Source organism: Branchiostoma lanceolatum, chromosome 8 (genome assembly GCF_035083965.1).
Source record: "Branchiostoma lanceolatum isolate klBraLanc5 chromosome 8, klBraLanc5.hap2, whole genome shotgun sequence".
NCBI lineage: Eukaryota > Metazoa > Chordata > Leptocardii > Amphioxiformes > Branchiostomatidae > Branchiostoma > Branchiostoma lanceolatum.
This window is the reverse complement of record NC_089729.1, coordinates 5,310,302-5,329,035: the sequence shown is the minus strand read 5'-3', so window position 1 is coordinate 5,329,035 and position 18,734 is coordinate 5,310,302. Positions and strand designations below refer to the sequence as shown.

The 18,734-nt window shown below is 44.6% G+C and overlaps 3 protein-coding genes across 3 annotated transcripts in view; 2 read left to right on the top strand and 1 right to left on the bottom strand.

Annotated features, from left to right (window-relative positions):
* Positions 1 to 18,734, top strand: part of LOC136440108 (transmembrane channel-like protein 7) — a 382,010-nt gene that overhangs the window by 153,633 nt on the left and 209,643 nt on the right. The window lies entirely within an intron of this gene.
* Positions 1,818 to 11,986, top strand: LOC136440138 (uncharacterized). Its single transcript, XM_066435986.1, has 2 exons — positions 1,818 to 2,749; positions 9,722 to 11,986. Exons 1-2 carry the CDS (start codon positions 2,160 to 2,162, stop codon positions 9,876 to 9,878), a joined length of 747 nt encoding a protein of 248 aa, XP_066292083.1. The 5' UTR covers positions 1,818 to 2,159; the 3' UTR covers positions 9,879 to 11,986.
* Positions 12,818 to 17,032, bottom strand: LOC136440137 (NXPE family member 3-like). The gene is made up of 4 exons (XM_066435985.1): positions 16,585 to 17,032; positions 14,768 to 15,504; positions 14,355 to 14,410; positions 12,818 to 14,214 (listed from the first exon to the last, which is right to left on the bottom strand). Exons 1-4 carry the CDS (start codon positions 16,681 to 16,683, stop codon positions 13,442 to 13,444), a joined length of 1,665 nt encoding a protein of 554 aa, XP_066292082.1. The 5' UTR covers positions 16,684 to 17,032; the 3' UTR covers positions 12,818 to 13,441.

Below are 18,734 nucleotides of genomic sequence, written 5' to 3'. Positions count from 1 at the left end.
CACACGTACACTGCCGTCCCAACATGTCCCGACATGTCTATTGCCCCACCGTCCTGTCCCGGAACCACCGCACATGTACTGTCTTAATGTCCTGTCCCTGGTGCTGAACCACTGCCCTCACACATAAACTGTCTTACTGCCCTGTCCCTGGTGCTGAACCACTGCCCTCACACATAAACTGTCTTACTGCCCTGTCCCTGGTGCTGAACCACCGTCCTCACGCACATGTACTGTCTTAATGTCCTGTCTCTGGTGCTAAACCACTGTCCTCACACATAACTGTCTTACTGCCCTGCCCCTGGTGCTGAACCACCGTCCTCACGCACATGTACTGTCTTACTGTCCTGTCCCTGGTGCTGAACCACTGTCCTCACACATAACTGTCTTACTGTCCTGTCCCTGGTGCTGAACCACCGTCCTCAGACATCTACTGTCTTACTGTCTTGTCCCTGGTGCTGAACCACCGTCCTCAGATATGTACTGTCTTACTGTCTTGTCCCTGGTGCTGAACCAACGTCGTTTACATTACTGTTCCCTCCCATGCTCCCTCTTCGTCAGACTTCAGTTTTCGTTATTTTTGTAACAAGTAATGACATACTGTACATTCCAATCAACGGATCTGACAGGTGTTATGGTCCGTAACGGTTGCCCCAAATCTAGTACCCTCCCCTCCTCCTTCACAGGAAATGATGGGGAATCCCTAACCTATACTAACGAAGCGCACTGCAGATTTAGACAAAAAATGCCTCCTTTATAGCATTATTAGATTAGATCACAAGCCCGAATTACATAGGTAAACCGCCGGTAATGATACCCGCTTATGACTAGATTGAAGTGTTCTATTGCTTTGCAAAACATGATTATGTGTCTCCAAAAGAGATTGCATGTTCCAGCCCTTACGATCATGGGCAAAGAGGCACCATTTCAGACATGTAGTTCACCTGATTCTGACGTATAACCACTTACAGGTAACAAAATGGACCTTCTGGATAATTGAGAGCCAACTAACACAGCCGTTTATCTTCCTTTTAGATGTACTAGCAATCTACTTGAATATTTGCTGTGACTAAACATCGTGTTGAATCTCAGTAGCCAACCCGGAGCCCCGTTACAGCGGGTTCGATGTTACCAAACCTTGCTGTGCCCCACGTCTGCATAATGCGAGCTGACGGCACTTTCTACCAGGAATAATTCATCTTTTCTAAGGTGCACTACCGCGCCATTCAGGATTTCGCAGAAATAGACCTGTATTTCTCCCTTGTGTTTACGACATATGGAATGTGGCCCGCAGATGAGATGATTTATGTAGCGGACGGGGGAGGAATAGACAAAGGGCGGGGTCTTCCTGTGGTTGATACACGCAAAGTGGGCGCGTGGAAGGCGGCAAATTGTCTAGATGAAGAGGTAATAGTCTTTGTGCGGCGGGCCCAGGGGAGATCATCAGGGCAAAATAGCACCATTCGCGTCCCTCCGAGGTCTCTTTTTCACAAATGCGTTGCAATTACGCAATATGACAATCCCACCGGACTAGTTTGTTTTTCTTTGTTGCCTACGAAATTGCATACAGAAGTGAACCCTGAGCAGATGAAACCTGTACAGCGTTTCTTCATAACCGTTCAATTTAGTTAATACAGAAATGCATATGGAATATAAAGCTATCGCACACCTTGCAATGAATTCTGTTTGCAATTAAAATTAATTGTCCCGTTTTGAAACGATTAAATTTGATCTACAAGTAGTACGTCAAAGTTCAATCTAGTTTTTTTGAATATAATTGACATAGGTTCGTACCTAGGTAAACAACCCCTGTGTGGTAAAATGGTACATCCCTCAACAGCGAGGGCGGTGACGGGATATCTGTGCGAGCCCGCTGCAGTTGCGACAGCGGTGCGTGCGAACGGCGGAGAGCTCAGGCAGGAGGGACTGTGGAGTAATGTACGGACTCACGGCAACACGGACCGGTACTTGGGACACAACCATGGCGACAACAAAGTAGAGGACGAAGATTCTTAGCTTAAAACAGCAGAGACACTTGGAGGAGCATCTTAGAATCTACAGTAGCTCGTCAACTACGACGACTGTTTGTTCTAGACTGTTCTGTTGTGCTTCAGTAGTTGCTGTTAACCTTTTTGTGAGACCGAACGAACCTGACCGTCGTCATGGCCGACCACCATGAGGACCACCTGGACAGTCCCAACAAGCCCCCGTCCCGCCGCGGGTCCCACCGAGGGTCCGCCCAGCACCTGGAGGTGCCCCACCAGCAGCCGCATCGCCGCTCGCTCTTCCACAGACGGAGGCGCAACTCCAGGGTGAACTTAGAGTACCGGAAAGTACCCCAATGGGCGGCCTGTGGAGTGCCTTGCTACGTGATTTGTCCCATTGTTGGCGGGTTCCTGTTCCTGGCGGTCGGAGGAAGTTTTATTGGTGTTGCCGTCACTCTAAAGGATAAGCCTGGGTTCTTCCCCACCGTCATCACCGGACCTCTCATGATCTTGATAGGTCTGGTGCTGTTGTCCACCGGTATCGCCTGGTGCCGGAAGGAACGCAGAAATAGGGCGAACGCCCCGGGCCCGAACGACGAGGAGGACGGAGCTGGACAGGCCAACGGTTCGCCCGGGACCCCGGCAGCGGAGCAGGCCGTGCCCCTGGTTCGCGTTTCCCCCGGAGACAAGCCTTCCGAACCCGCCAACCCTGATGACGTCATCATCGCTGACCCAAACAGCCCCAAGCCTGACCCCAGCCCAGCCAGGTGTGTATATAATATCTATCTTCATGAGACGGTGAAACACAGTTGAGAATGTTTTCATCTATATCTCAGTTGATATTGGCAATAAACTTTCTGTGCTGATAGCAAGGCGCCTCCTTACGGTACGATTGGTACTGCAACACTAACCTGCAGAACGATGCCCTTTGAGACAAACAACATCGCGGAAGAAGATTTCTGCTATATTCCAAAAGACATTGTGGTTTTTCTCGACATAGCATCAGCATGTAATAGGTGCTGCTGGTGAAATGTTCTGATTTGTATAAAACAGATCATTGTAAAACAACCTCAACTTTTCTTAATTCAGATCGTCCGTCGTGATACAAAGTATTTGGTAACTAGTCTAGTGACTGTGGACTTACTAATAAGCAAAGCAAACAAGCTGATTATGGTATAATGATACCTGGGCTATATCAGCACCTTGTGCCTTTCCCATGTCTTTTCGCACCATTTCTGGACGAGACCTCTTTACTTCTAATGCATGATTCTCAGCAAGACACATTAACACTTTACAAACCTCCATTTGGTTGTAATGAGTTTCTCCCAAGTTGAAAAGATGCCCATTTCCATTTCCCTACATCTATGGGAAGGGTGCACATGTTGCTGAAGGTGACACATTGCTCAATCTCTGTTTTCATATTGGAAATTTCCGTTGCCTGATACTGGTCTGGGTAGGAATGAAGCTTCATGAATGTCACAGCGCGCACTTTCAAAACAAGAAGGTAATGTTGTGTCTCTGTAATGTAGACTTCTTCGTCTGAGTTTGTTCAGAGACACGGCATTAAAGGCAACCAAAGCAATATAAGGGCCAAAAAAAGAAATAAGCAAATGCAGAAATCTTTATGGTAGTGACATTTGCTAACATTGTTTAGCACATTTGCGTAATAGCTTCATAATTTTAAAACCGAGCAAAAATGTGCCGTACGATGATCCCCTTAGTTTTGCGAGCCTACTTAAACTCCGGCCACGATTTTCAGTGAGCTCTCACATCACAACAACGTTGCATTTTTGCATCATGGACGTTACTATCCATTGTGATAGTGTTGTTTGAACTAATAATGTATAGAAATGACTACATAAATTGACTTTCAAAATCCGATTTTTTGAACCCTAATATTGCTTGGGTTTCCTTTAACACACACAAAACAACAACATAAAACCGTGCATTAGGGAGAGAGGATCATCCACGTTTATGCATAAGCCGATTTCCGATCTGATCCGGACGCAGATAGAAAGATAGATGAGAAGGTGAGATCCCCAAGGGCTCAGTCTCAACTTCAAGTTACATATTTAGACACCAACCAATTTGACAGGGTACGTTCATTCGTGGAGAAAGACTTGCTTTCTGTAGTTTTGTACGCGTTTCTCATACAAGCCACACGTAGGCAGACACACGTGCACGCCCGCACGTACACCACTGAACGTCCCTGCCATAACACTGAAGCAACTTATTCGAGTTGGCTGCAGACGTCCAAATGAAATCTCGGCTATTAGCTCCTGAGTCCATAGAATAATGGAAGTGACGATGTAAATCCTAATGGTATCGACTCCGGACATGCGGCTCAAGAACAAATTATGTCAAAGGCCGTGGCGTTTGCTGGCTGAATTGATTATTCAGCGCACCTCCCAGTGTATTTACAACGCCAGGCAGTGCGTACATAAGTGCTCTGCTTTGGAGCTGCAGAAAATGATCAAACGGCGGTAAATGCTGCAATTTTCTTCAGCAGTTTTCTGTACGCATAAGCACATTTGGGGCTTTCATGGTTACAACTGATCATATTAGTACGCTGGTTAATCCCATATAAGCAGCGACATGACAAATACTTTCCTGTGATGTACGTTACACGCAGAAGTATTCTGGTCGAGACACATGGCTTCAGCTTTTGGTAGACAGGGTTCGAATGTCATATGTTTTTAGATATGATTTTTCTAGTTTGAAATTGTTCCGTTTTGTACCTCATATCATTCACTCTATTATTCTAATAGAAAATATTACCAGGAGCCCTTTACAACGGATATTCATTATCCATATTGTGATGATGTTTGTTAACAATACTAAAAAAAATTTGGGACTAGAAGGCATTGGTTGAATATATACGGTTGAATATTTGATTGCAAACAGCCACCATAATGTTGAAACTAAATCTAAACCCCACTGCCTTTCAGACAAAGAAGGAAAAGAAAGATTGAAATGACATTGACAAACGTTATCAGGTTCTATATCTGGAAAGAAAAACGCTATCCCATATACCAGTATAGTATTGAGTCGAACGTAATCATACACAGATTAACTACATTCAGTTCGATCCATGTAATGTTACCAGCCATCACGAATGGATCTATACGGCTCCCCTTCCCCAGTTCCCCTCTCTATTTTCTGTCTGCATATCATGACGTTTATCGATTTTCTTGGTTCCGCTGGCATGGAATGAGAATATGTATCGCAGATTTTAATAACCGGTCGCATCTATATACAGATATTCGCTTGATTTGATTTTAAGAGCGACCCCATAGGCTGCGTTACATTGAACTGACGTAACCTATTTTGAATATCGATCTGTTGACCTGCACGAAACCTAAGATAGTTAGATTATATTACTATGATACACGTGTCCATATAGACATACTGTAATCTTAAAAGTCGCCAGCGTTCTGGCACAATCACAATCATCCGTGCCCGACAATTCTTCTAATCCGTCTTTAACGCGTTCTTCAGGACGGTGGGGCCCAGGGTGCCTCCTGAATTATTCAGTGATGTACTTTTTCAAATCAAATGAAAGACGACCTGAGGAAATCCCATTCGTGCTCTGCTGTTCTTCATCCGTCATTAATGCCGACAGTTTTATTCGCTTACGATCGATCTCAAAATGACCACATCCAATCTTCTATGACGTAACATATACCACCCAGATTGGTCATCGCCGACAACGACGAGCGAACAACAATCAGACTTTAGCTGGAGGGTTCAAGAGCAAATACATACAGCCGACATAGCGCCTGGTACTTTGTATATTTGTACAGCACATGTTGTCATGTTGACGTTCAACTATCATATCTGTACAAAAATACATACATACATACATACATACATACATACAAACACACATCACATATGGTCGACGACTTAAAACATGTGTAAATACATACAGCCTTTTTTTAACGGTTAGCACAATCTCCTCGAGTTTTCACCATCTAGAAGACCTCCAAAAACGACATTTCTACCCAAATCACAAACTGAGTGAGTTTTCAAATAACAATTTTTTTTGTTCTTAAAAACTGAACAAAAAAGTTATGAAAAATAATCATCCTGTTCCCTGGCTCTGTGACGTCGTTGTGATTTACTGTTTTGTACACGTATCAGAATTCTGCTCACGGCAGCCAGCATATATTTACGAGTTTCTTACTTTGCTGGTAAATAGCCTATATTCCCCACTCATCGGTCTAACGCTTATCTATCAAACCTCGCGGCACCAGGGGAGCTGTAAGGCATCGCTTCCATTTCCAAAGCTTCAATTCAGATTGTCAGCGTAGTATTCCAGCGGGACGTGTACGTGTTTACATTATGATTCATAAAAGCGATATTGTGTGCGTCGAATTGATAACGGCGTCAGCGCTAAGTGTTGTTTTTTGGATGCGGGTCGTCTGTACGCCATCATCTGCCACCGAGCAATGACAATGGACCGCCATTAAGACGTCCATCTTCCGTGCCTGTAGCATGGGGGCAGGTAACCTGGGCCAGCGGCAGGACGGGCGATGCTGGGGGTTATATTATAATCTGACCCCCGCACGCCCCATGCCTGGCACGGCAGAACGCACGCATACCCAACTACTGCACCGCCGGGCTTTGCAAATTCTTCAAGATGGGTTTTCAAGAGTTGAGGCCATCAAGGGGGATTTAGTGAAAGTTGTAGAGGTGGAACGGTGATTCAGTAACGGTGAATTATGGCGAGGATGGTAGACATTGCATCTTTGCCTTCACCCGCGGAGCTTTATTTGGTGCTTAATGTGACATTGAAATTGCCATGCACTGTTGGGTGGTGCGTTTGGGAGACAGTTTGCTGCAATTAGGCAGTTATCCAAATTCCACAAATTGGGTAGACCCCTCCGTTGTAGTAGTTATTGGCTGCCACATTCGAATTCATTCATTCCTTAATGGCCCGAGGTATTCCCTTTATATCGTTCTGGTTATAAATATAAGACAACATCCAAGACTGCTAGAGGCGGAGTTGTCATCCGTACATGTCCTCGGATTTTGAAAGGATTCTAGGAAGGAATCGCCCTGCAGGACAATAAAGATCTACAACAGCGTCGCGGTAGTACTAATAAATCTGAGGATCTGATAGCAATTCTTCTCAAAAGGCCCGCTGAGTTTGTCCCAATCATGGATTCACCTGACGAGTAAATTGGATGTGGCCAAATCTCCCTGGTACGGAGGGTGAGGCTGTAACTGCCAAACACAGCGCTGATAGACGCGTTCCCGGTACGATTCGGACGTGATCCAAATACAACAAGTGTTATGCTACAGCAGCGCGCGCGATGGGACGTATCCATGCAAAGCCATGAATATGGCACTAAAACCCCATCTATTGCTCTAACCCAAATGTATCGGACCTTACCAGAGAGCCAAGTGTGAGCGTCAGTACACGATAAGCCTACAAAATAGCTATAGGGGCCTATTTGGCTTATTCAACCGTCAAAAACAAGCGATGGAGTTCGCTTACGATTTGTATAGAAATCGTAACATATGTGTCCCTTCTAGTAATCCATATTTTTAAAGATTTGAGATATTTGTGCGGATCAATGTTGTTCCTCTATTGTACCCCAGGTTGTTGTGGGTTCGAGCACCCCTCTTACTGTGGCTTACCGTTAAAAGCCTGCATATATGAGTTATCGCGAGCTAATATTACTACTTATGTTTATTGCTTCCCAAATGTCGGATACTTCAATTATATCTATCCATGTTGACTGGTGCCCGCGTAGGCTACTTATCTATTTCTGTGAATAACATCTTTTTATGATTGAATACAGTCATTACAGTGGTTTTATTAGTGCTTGTATCGCGCAGTGGACTTGAATCTACTATTGGGAGATTTTCGCCTGAGTTTGGTTCTATGACGTAAATGAAGCGGGCCCCAGCAGAAGTGTCCATTGGGTTTTCCGTGCACGTATGTCATGCAATATTCAGTCGTTGCTAACGATTCCCGCGGGGTCCAATCGAACCCGGCTCCCCACGTTCTCATAACAGTAGGTTCGTGCTGCGGGTGAATTACGGCCCCAGGACTCTTCTGTTTCCTGATTAATTGCCGAGATACGCGCCATGATTGTTATAATTCTAACATAGCGGCTTCCCTGTCAACCCGGATGTAGTCTTCGGGTTCGGTGGAATATAGAATTCACTCATTTCTCCTTGATTGGCAATGAAAAGAGCAGCTTTACATTAGGACATTAAGAATGTATGTGATTGCCAGTATGCTGTCAATAGAACGACTCAATAAACAAATCACTGATAGCCCTCTCCCCGTTCTAGTTTCGATGACGGTTGAAACATCAAGCTGTGATATGTGATTATTCATGTCTCTGGTAGAAAGTTTGGGAGGGCCAGGGTCTGGAATGTGGAAGCGCAAGCCGCAGGGATTGGTTCCGATATTGATCTGTTCCAAGACCACTGCTGATCGAAGACTGATCGGACTTCCAGTGGAGATCGATTTCCAATTACAGAGGCCCTCCATAGAAAGGGGGGTTTTGAAGCTCACTATTGTGTAGAAATCATCATGACACATTTTACCGTGTTTCTAATGGTGGTCGACACGGCTATATTTCAATATCCTGACATAAAGCGCATGTATGATTTTGTTATGCTGTCATTTTTACTCCTGGGACATCATTTTTGTCGAGTTATCTCCGAAATGCGGCTTGTTAATATGCACTGATTACAGGTTATGATGATTTATATCATATTCACGACGCGACGGCATACTTGAATGAAGACCGAGCCATAAAGAATATTGCGGCGTAAAATTCATATTCTACGCGCCATAAAAAGACGCCTTCTGCCGTGAAGCCTGCGAGCTACTTTCCACAGATACATCAACGTGGAGAAGGGACAAAAGTTCATGGAAACAAGCTGGGATTTACGGCCTAGATCTACCAAATAGATAAACATTGTACAGTCTGATCTGCGAGACAAGACGCCGCCGTTCAGATCGCGAGTCACGTCTCGCTCCTGGGAGAAATGTCATAATGCGGCACCTTTCTTATCAGGCAGATCTGTCAGCACCACTGTCAACTTGTCACATCTAATGTGTGCTGCTGAGGATTTGACGCTTTTTATTGTACAAAAAACAAACTTTATGACTGTGCGGAAGAAGCATAAACGTTTCTAATGCATTATTCGTGGAAAGCGATTCATAACTCATATTCTATTCCCTTTTCTATCACTTCATGAATAGCCGATGTATGAGATGCTCATCGATGATATCTCGACTGCATGAGTCTCCTCTATATCTGGTTTTTACAAAATGGCATGTTGCCGGAAGTAATGGACTCATTTGGCAGAAATAAAGAGAACGACCGTGATTTGTGCTCACAGCATAACTGCCCGGCGGTGCGGTATACATGAGGGAAGAAGGCGGGATAAATCCGCGCCCGGCCCCTTTCACCTGCTGAGTTGAAAGGCAGGCATGCCCAGAATACGAATGAGAACCATATCGAGTTCCCCGAGGTGTAATAGAATATTATGGAAGTAGGCCAGTAGTTTCGATTTTCTAGAATCCAACGTGAAGAATATCAGTAGAGCTGAGTTAGATAAATAGTACGTCCATGTGGGGGGGGGGGGCGTAAAGGGGTGGCAATGGTTGATGTATGACCGCCTGAGGATGGATGATTGGAGAATCGTGTCATGTTAAAGGATTAGGAACGAATGATTGAAAAGTAATCCTGATTTTTCTCTCTCTGCAGTAACGACGCACCAGATGGAGAGGTGCCTTACGCTGACGACCCCGACGCTGCAGCGGCCCCCCAGGAGCCTGCCGACGGCCCCAAAGACGGCAATCCCGGGGAGGGAGCCGAGGAGCCGCCACCCTACAACAGCGACGCGGATAAAACCAACTCGTAAGATGGACGAAATGGAACAGAGTCTCAATCAAACACCGACTCAAAGAAGAACAGTATCATATTGAATCGCACCCTGTGCGTGTGAAAAAGACGCGGACTTGGATGGTGATAAAAAAAATGTCTTGATGGTGTGCTGGATCCTTGTATAAAAGTGGCGGTCAATCCAAATATATGTCCTTCTGCGTCCTGTATTTGGGTGGCTTCAGTCTTTGAACGAGCACCTCCCGCACCAGTTTTCTTACTGCACTTTTGTGTGAAATGACGTGACTTATATGACGTCAGTTGCACCGGACTTGTGGACCTGTGGTGTGCACAATATTTACCCAAGACAATTCGTATATCCTGAAAATCGACACGCGAAAATCGACAATGAAAAGCGCACTTTGTTTACAATCATCAGCTACACCGGCTATTGCGAGACTCTTGCAGGAATGACACATGCAATGGAAGGACGCGGAACTGATTGAAAATATGCCTTGAGTTATTTTTCCACTTTTAAGACTAGAAGAAAATGACTACTATGCTGATGCACATATCGAACACAGCATAGGGGACTAACTTTACTTTCAGTTTCCCAGATATTGGGGGAATTATGATTAGGGTCAGCTTTCGTGCCCAAAGCAGAGAGGCCCCTAAAGTAGAGGATGCCCTGGTTTGACTCAGAATCGATGAAGTTTCATCTCTATGCCTATATTGACAGGCAAGGGTATTGTGTATATCAATGACTCATGAATTATAAAGGGGCCAGCACTTTGTGTGACCTCCCTTCCACCGATTCCCAGGATGAAGCGCATGCATGATTGATTTGACCTAATGTCAAAAGACTATCAAAAACGATACGGTCAGGAGGGTGAAGCTGGATTGGTAGATACAGGGATGTCTAAAATGAAAAAAAAAAAAAGTACTGTAATAGTCTAACGCGAGGTACAAGTTGTGAAAAGAAATGGGTAACAAATGATAGCCCGGCGACCGTTGGTAATGTCTGAGAATTGATCCTTCGCTAACTTAAACACAAGTGCTGATCCTTCTTAAAGTATGAGTCCATAAAGTTTGTTGGAGAGGAATAGAGAGTGGGGGAGGTGGAAAGGAGGTGAACACACAAGACCTCAGTTTGTCACAACCTGTGCCCATCACTGCCCACAAGGCAACTGTCTTCCGAGCTATGATTTCTTTGAATCTATACAAAATAATACACTAGCGTACTACAAATACGATAGCTGGTATTGAGAAATGATAGAGGGCGCTCCAATGAATCTGTAATATAAGCACTTTGATACAACAATATACATACATAGTAGATATTCTTAGCTGTTCACAGATTATACCACAATATCACAATGAATTATAGAATATCGAGACGAGATTGCATGCCTACTATGATAATCCGAATTGCCTTAATATCAGAACCATTTAATCGAGTGAGTTGGAAGCTGGGGCGGGGAGCATCAATGTCATTACTATCTAATGCTAGGGTCACATTTCCAATCCGGGGCCCGGCCGGGCAGTCTTTGGGAACGAAAAGTATGATATAAAAGACAACAGAAGCACAAAACGTACCCAGAATTATTTAAGAGCATAGCCTGTGCAAATTTATTGACACACACTTTAATTTTTCGTTTCCGCAAACAGCCCGGCCGGGCCCCGGTTAGGAAATGTGACCCTAGCATTACCAAGCCGAGGACTCTCATGATAGAACGTGCAGAGCCGCCGCTCAAGTTGGACGTGATAACAAAGCTTGTATTCCTTCCCATGGAAAGCCAGCATTAACAATAATGTATCACTCTGAATGTGTTGAGAATTGTTCACAAGCACCACTACACCCAGGGAGCGGCAGACAGCTGTAGGTGGGACATTGGACTGAGCTGATCATAAGAACAGTTAATGACTCAGATGTTCTACTGTTTCCCAACACAGTTTTGTATTGTTTTCTACTTTCGGTATATTGTCTAACGCCTGGTGAACAACACCTCTATATATCAACTCCTTGATATCATTATCTCCAAAGTGACCACGAAGAAACAATGACATTATTTGAATGTTTGTAAGAAAACACGGTGATGACGTGGCGCAATGCTGTACGGTAAATATGAAATAAATGTCAGCACACCAGCAGTGGAGTCTGTGTCGCGTTACTGTATGGGTGTGTCGATGAAGGCTAGACATCCAGGTAAAAAGGTACGCAAGGTAAAAGTTATTCAAGCAACAATCCAGTTGCTTGTGAATGAGTAACGTTAACTGTTACCTTGTGTACTGTTTGAGTGGTTTCTGAAAGCCATATAGGGCCTAAGCTTCACAGTCTTGTTGCCTTCGCCGTAGGTAGAAGAGTATAATTTGTTCGGGATTTGCGGACTGATGGTGTTGGCGATATAACTCTTGATGCCATGGACGGATGTTGCTGATTTTTTGGTAGGTAAGTTTCTGTTGGGGAGGTCAAGTTCGAAGATGGGTCTTCTGGGGGGTTCCTTTGGTGCTGCAGTGGACCTTTTGTGTTTGTCAATTTGTTTGTTGGTGGTATAACTCGAGAGTAATTAAATGGATCGTGATGAAATTTAGTAGCTTGTTGGGGGTCGGGGAAACGAAGGTCAAGTTCGAAGATATGTCTTCTGGGGGGTTCCTACGGTACTACAATAGGCAAAATTTTTATCTAAATTTTGGAGGATAAATTAAGTAGGGTTTGGTAGATCTTAATTTTGGGGGGGGGCAGGTATAAACGATTAGTGATGATTAACAAAATGAAATGCAAATCAGGTACTTCTTCACTTGTTGTTAATGTGTTGCCATCCTGCTAAATTCCCGGTATTCAGATAAACGATGAGGACGCCAGAAGTTCTCTGCAACAACAGTTTTAATAGAATCATTATTTTCTTCTACTCATGGTTATTTGGCTGGACTATTTAGTTATCAGTATCTCATTAAATCTGGAAGAGGCCGACACGTGTATGAATGTTCAACATCACTGTTTATTGCAAGACGTGCTGACAGAAATTGTGGATAGAATGGCACAGAAGAGATAGCATTCTTTTAAACCGTCATACAGTACGGACTACAAATTCCCACACATGTTGCCTGTCTTCATGTTTTCTTTTAACTCCACTAGAAGGCAAGAGAGAGGGAAAGAATGAAAGCGCTAAGAACTGAAAAAATGAAGAGAAAATCTATAGACAATGATAAAGGACAGGAAGGAAGTAGAGCATGTAGTACCATGTGAGTGCACGTTGGCCCCAAATTCGATTTCATTATATTTATTTTATTTATTCTATTTCATTCATTCATTCATTCATTTCATTAATTCATTCATTCATATAAATTTGATATCTTTTCATATCTCTAAATAATCTCTTACAAATCACATTTCCTATATTTCAAGTTGTAGCTACAAGCTAGTCAGATATCGGGAAAGAGATCTGATGTCTTTCCATGTTACCTAATCTAAGCACCGGTTTTACTATACCATAAACATTCTCTTCACTGTTGGAAGAAACGATATGGCATTGTTTTTGGCACAAGATAGAAAGAGGTACATTAAAGCCAAGAAATGCTGCCGACAGACACAAACATACCATATCATAGAGGACAGATGTAAGATAATAACAGGCTTAGTTCATTATCGACTACGTGAACGTTCGGGTGAGCGTCATCCGGGTACTCTTGGCACAACGTCATCTCCCATACATCCAAGATGGCGACTGAATCATGCTTACCAAATATGTCCCGTATGACAACATTCAGTTCCTGAGCCAACCAATCGCTAGCCTGAACGCTGATAAACAGCTTATCGTGTCTTCGGGTGTTACTAGTCCTGATGATGACTTTTGTGGCGGGAGAGCGGTGAACCAACCGCTTGATGGCGTGACTGATGGCGTAGAGACGAGAGCGGAAGGCTACCAGAGGTTCAGCTACAAAATGTGCCCACAGTCCGAGAATCACAACCACATCGGGACCACCGGTCAACTGATCAAGTTCATCAGCAACATAGTGGATATTTGCGAAGCTGACGTTGATCTTTTTCTGTATGGGTTCTCCGTGGAAACGGAAGTGTAGCCGGACGTTGCTGGCGTTGTCGGCGGCGGCGAACGGCCCGATGAACTCCTGCGACTTCGTGATCTCCTCAGACTGTGCAGAGATTCGGTCCACCAGTCGGAAGTACCATTGTCGCATGGTCGAGTCGCCCTGCATGAAGACGGTCTTGTTTCTGAGACACTGCAGAACGTCCCCCGAGCGGAGGAAGTGCCTGGCCCGGCAGGACATGGAGTGCCAGAGGCCGTTGAACCAGAACCCCTCCGACTGCGCAGGCGTCAGACACGGACCGCACTGCGGCAGAACCTCTGGTTGTATACCTATGAAAATGATTCATGACATGAGCGGTTAGCAAAATTCATTGACCAAACCACATGTTGGGCATCATTGTACCAATATCGAAGATTTTGATTCGTTTTGTTATTGGGTGAAATTTCACCAACATGTGTTTGTCTCTCACCTCTGTCCACCACCCGGATATGTGTGCTCCTCCTCATGTCTCTCTTCAGAAGCAACCTGCGACAACAAGAAAATATGAGAGTGGGTTGTAAGGGCCCACAATGTAAAAAAATATGACATCATAACCTACAGCATTGCCATGAAAACTTAAACATAGTAAGAGACGTATAGTAGAAACTAGAGAGAACACTGAAAGCTTCTCATAGCTTTTATCTTATAGCCGTGAGTACTGGTTTTAACATCCTTTACTCGCCAGAGAGAACATAAGTAAATAAAGACACTGCACTTCTATGCTTCTATGCGACCTGGACGTTGTCATCTAAACCTTATTCCTCTCACATGTAATTCTAATTCAGAAAATGTCTTGGGTGTTGAAGACGAAAATCTTAAAGTTTCCTTTCCTTTTTTCCTCACCTGGAAAATAGTCTCTTTTCGTCCCTAGTTACCAGAGATTCCACCAGACGTTTGGTCCTATTGTAGTCGAACTTGCACACATGTATGGTATTACATGGGTGGTGTTTTGGTCGTTCACAATGCCAAGTGGCGTTCACTGACTTTTTGGAAAAGTCGCAGAGCATTTTTCTCTGGAGGCTTGTGTTTCTCTGCCCGGTGCAGGGTGTCCATTCCCCGGCAAGACCTGTTCTTTTGTCGTGAAAATTACAGAAGAATACTCTCCTGTTCGGCACGGTATCTCTGATTTGCTTGATCACTTCTATCGCCTCGCTAGGGTGGACTAGCTGGGTGTGGACCTGCACTGTCCCCGCCCAGGCAAGTACGAACAGTACGGTGTACGTGCCGTCCCCGTGGTCCGTGATCTTGCCGGCGGCGCTGGCGTTCACAGAGTCTTTAGAGACCAGCTTAGCTCGGAAGAAATCACCGCCGTAACGCTTTCGTCGACCTCTTTTATCTAGCGCCACTATTTTCATTCTGAGTATGTCCCCTTTTGCATATATGCCTTTGAAATTGGGAAATATCAACTTAGTCTGTGCAGCGCTGGTGACAAGGTCATAGTCAATGAGACCATTCCATCTCCGCCATGGCACCGTCAGGTGACGTAACGTCGGTAGCTGCTGCTGATTGGTGGAGACCAGGAAGTAACGATCCGCTCTTATCAAGAGGCTCCAGGCCACCATCTTGCTGAGGTTGACATTCTGAAACAACGTGAGAAGATTCGATTTTCCGAAAATAGTAACAATTGGATTTGATAACCTTTTTGACAACTGAGCCTTATGACTATTCATATCTAGTGATAATGCGCCAAAAATAATTACTCAAGCAACTGGATAAGATTTTGACAGAATCTTCAAAATCCTATCCAGTTGCACGAGTGATTATTTTTGGCGTATCTTACTACCCGGATGTCTAACTTTCATCAACGTCTAGTGATAATGATATCGTACGTTTGTGAATATTTAGACATCAAGGTCACATGAAAGAAGAATAGAATTGAGTCTTCGATATCGTAGTACTTTATGAAGTTTTTCTTTTTTACAAAGACTCCGGCTTCGACGCCCTACCTGACGATTTACCTGGATAGGGAAGATGGCTTTCTATAGAACCTCATTGTGTGTATATGAAAGATATACAATGTAAGCTAAGCTTGGGGCACGATTTGGTAGATATTGTGGAAAGGAAAGGGGAGGGAGAAAATGAACAATCTATCTTTTGAAACAGACCGGAGTGTGTAGGATGTGCCGGTTGTTAACTACAATTTCTTTACGCTGAAAGTATAGCACATTCTCGGCAACTGTGCCCCGCTGTTTATATACATGTACATTTTTCTTAGAAATAGTATCGGACCAACCTAGACGGAATAGCTCATGTACCAGCCCGCGTTTTAGCATCTGTGCCAATTTATATCTTATTACAACCCCGCCAGGTACATGTAATACGTGGATACCCCGGCATCACACGTACACACGCCCCTCTTATCTTGGTCTAGAACGACTTCCCCTTACTGGGCCCCAAGAAGCGCTACACACCGCGACCCGCACCACACTACCGGGCGGATGGGAATAATCCAATTTAGATTTCAACATTGCCCCGTACTGCATGATTATTTCAAGGCCACTGCAGGCCTTTGAGTGAGGAGAGTAATTGGTTATGTCTACGATGTCATGAAAACATCCGAGCCAGCGCCCGGACACGCACGCAACATTGCAATCACGGGAAGGCACAAGACGACACACAAAGCCTGTATGACCCACGGCTATTACATAGGGGCTACAAACCAGGTAGATATAGATCGCTGTCGCTAGAGCCGTCGCGCTGACCAGGACTAGGATTAGGTACCGCTTCCTCATGGCCTTCCACAGCGCCACCATCATCATCACTCCCGCCGACTCAACTCCGCGGTGCCCGGGGGAGATAGATGGGAGGGATTCCTGGGGTCATTTTTGTAGCGACAGGGTTCGGCTGGTAACATAAACGCAAGGCAGTCAGGGCGATGCTGAGAGTGAAGTTCAAGGTTCAACTCTAAACAGGCCGGGCTGAAGAGAAGCCGGCAGACAAGGGTGACCTGTACGGCTCATATGTTAGCGGACATACCGAGATATGCGGCGCACGATCCTCGGGGGACCCATTACAGACAGGACGCATGGAAGCAAGGATAGATAAAGATAAACCCTGATTATGTACGGGATTATTCCGTTGGAATCACCCATTGCTGCGGTAGCATGTTAACCTCTCGCTGGAGGAGAACTGTGCGGAGTGATAAGGCGAAGGCTCCTTTCCTATCGGTCAGACGGCCGGTACATACCAAGCAAAGCCAAGGCTAACCAATAATCTATATTATGCTTTCCAGATGTACACATGATACGCTTGCCACGGGAGGGTTTCTTAAGTTTCACCCGGATAGTCGAGACGTAATTTTTCACATTCATATCAGTAAAAAGCCAATGTCGTCTGCATGTAATATTAGCATTTCGGGACGATCCCCACGGCTTAATAAGTTGAGCTGTTTGACGAGCCTTAGGACCATCAGCCTAGTGTTGTCCGGCATTTGATTATCACAGTATGAAAATCAGGCGGAACCGTCCAAGATCGTAACCACATTCTTGTGGTCGGTGTAACAGGGGCAAAGTACTTCCTGTCAATGGTGAAGTTAGGATCCTCCACGGCCAACTATACGTAATATAACACTAGTTGTTTCAACTTGGACAGACGGTGTGAATTTGGAACACTTGAAATCCACTCAGTGTAACAGTAGCCTCTACCAGGCTCCAGAGGCGGTAGTCAAATACTGTTAATGCATTTAAGTTCGCGTTTCTTTTTATTTCGCGCTAAGGGGAAAATGGAATGTTCGCGGCAGCGCTATATATAGTAACACGCTGCTACAGTGTTGGACAAAATTGTTCGCGCGGTGGCTCGAACGTAAAACCACCGCGAACATTTCTGCAGTTACAGTCGACAGATATAACCTGCCAGAGGAGTTAGTCAGTCCGCTAAAGGAGTACAGTTTGCCACTCTGCGTACTTCTTTGGCGGACTGACTCCTCTACTCCCCTGACATGTTGTCTGTCTGTCGTGGGCAATTTCTACTCTTTCTAGCCGCCTCTGGAGCCTGGTAGAGGCTATGTAACAGGACTAGTCGCCTGTCTGCCTGCTTGAGCTCGTGAAGTGAGTTTGTGACGTTGAAGGGCGATTGTTCCAGCTCATTAAGACAGCTGCCAATACATACTGCAGGGGATACTAGGAGAAAGACTAGTAGGATGCAGCGTGTTACTCGTTATAAGGCCCCAGCAAGTAAATTTTATGGATGACATCCTATGCAGACTCCAGATTTAGTGCGCGCGGGCAAAAAAAAACAAGGCGGGCAAAAAAGACAAGATATCTACATTTTCAAACTTGAATACCATAAAGCATGAATTGAAGCGATAAAACATGGTATTACAACTTAACCAACAGGTATTCAATAAAACAGTAACTAATGCTGATGTCAACATCAAAATCATTTAAAGTTAGATCCGGATTTGCATCAAGAACGCAGAGAGGTTTCCCGTACACTTGGCACGGGAGTCTCCTGAGTCATGAGGCAGACTGACTGTGACTACATGATGCTGGCTCTGCTCACTTTGTCTCAACTGAAGTTCTCTCCGCTTTATTGCTGTACTGACTGTCTGACTGAATTGTCAGTCAGACAGCTAAACAATGGTCCACTCAAACCGCATGACAGTAGTTACTTCATCTGAATCTCTTATCGGATTTTTTAGTGGTTCACTTCATTCAAGATTAACACATCGGATTGTACGTTGTTGATAAGCGTAGATTGTATTCCGTAGTAGTTTTTAGAATAGCCATGTGTTCTACTAGTCAACATTGTAAACTCTCACTATCTGTACAGTATACCCTTGCTATGTATTGTTTCATGTTGCAATTAGCCT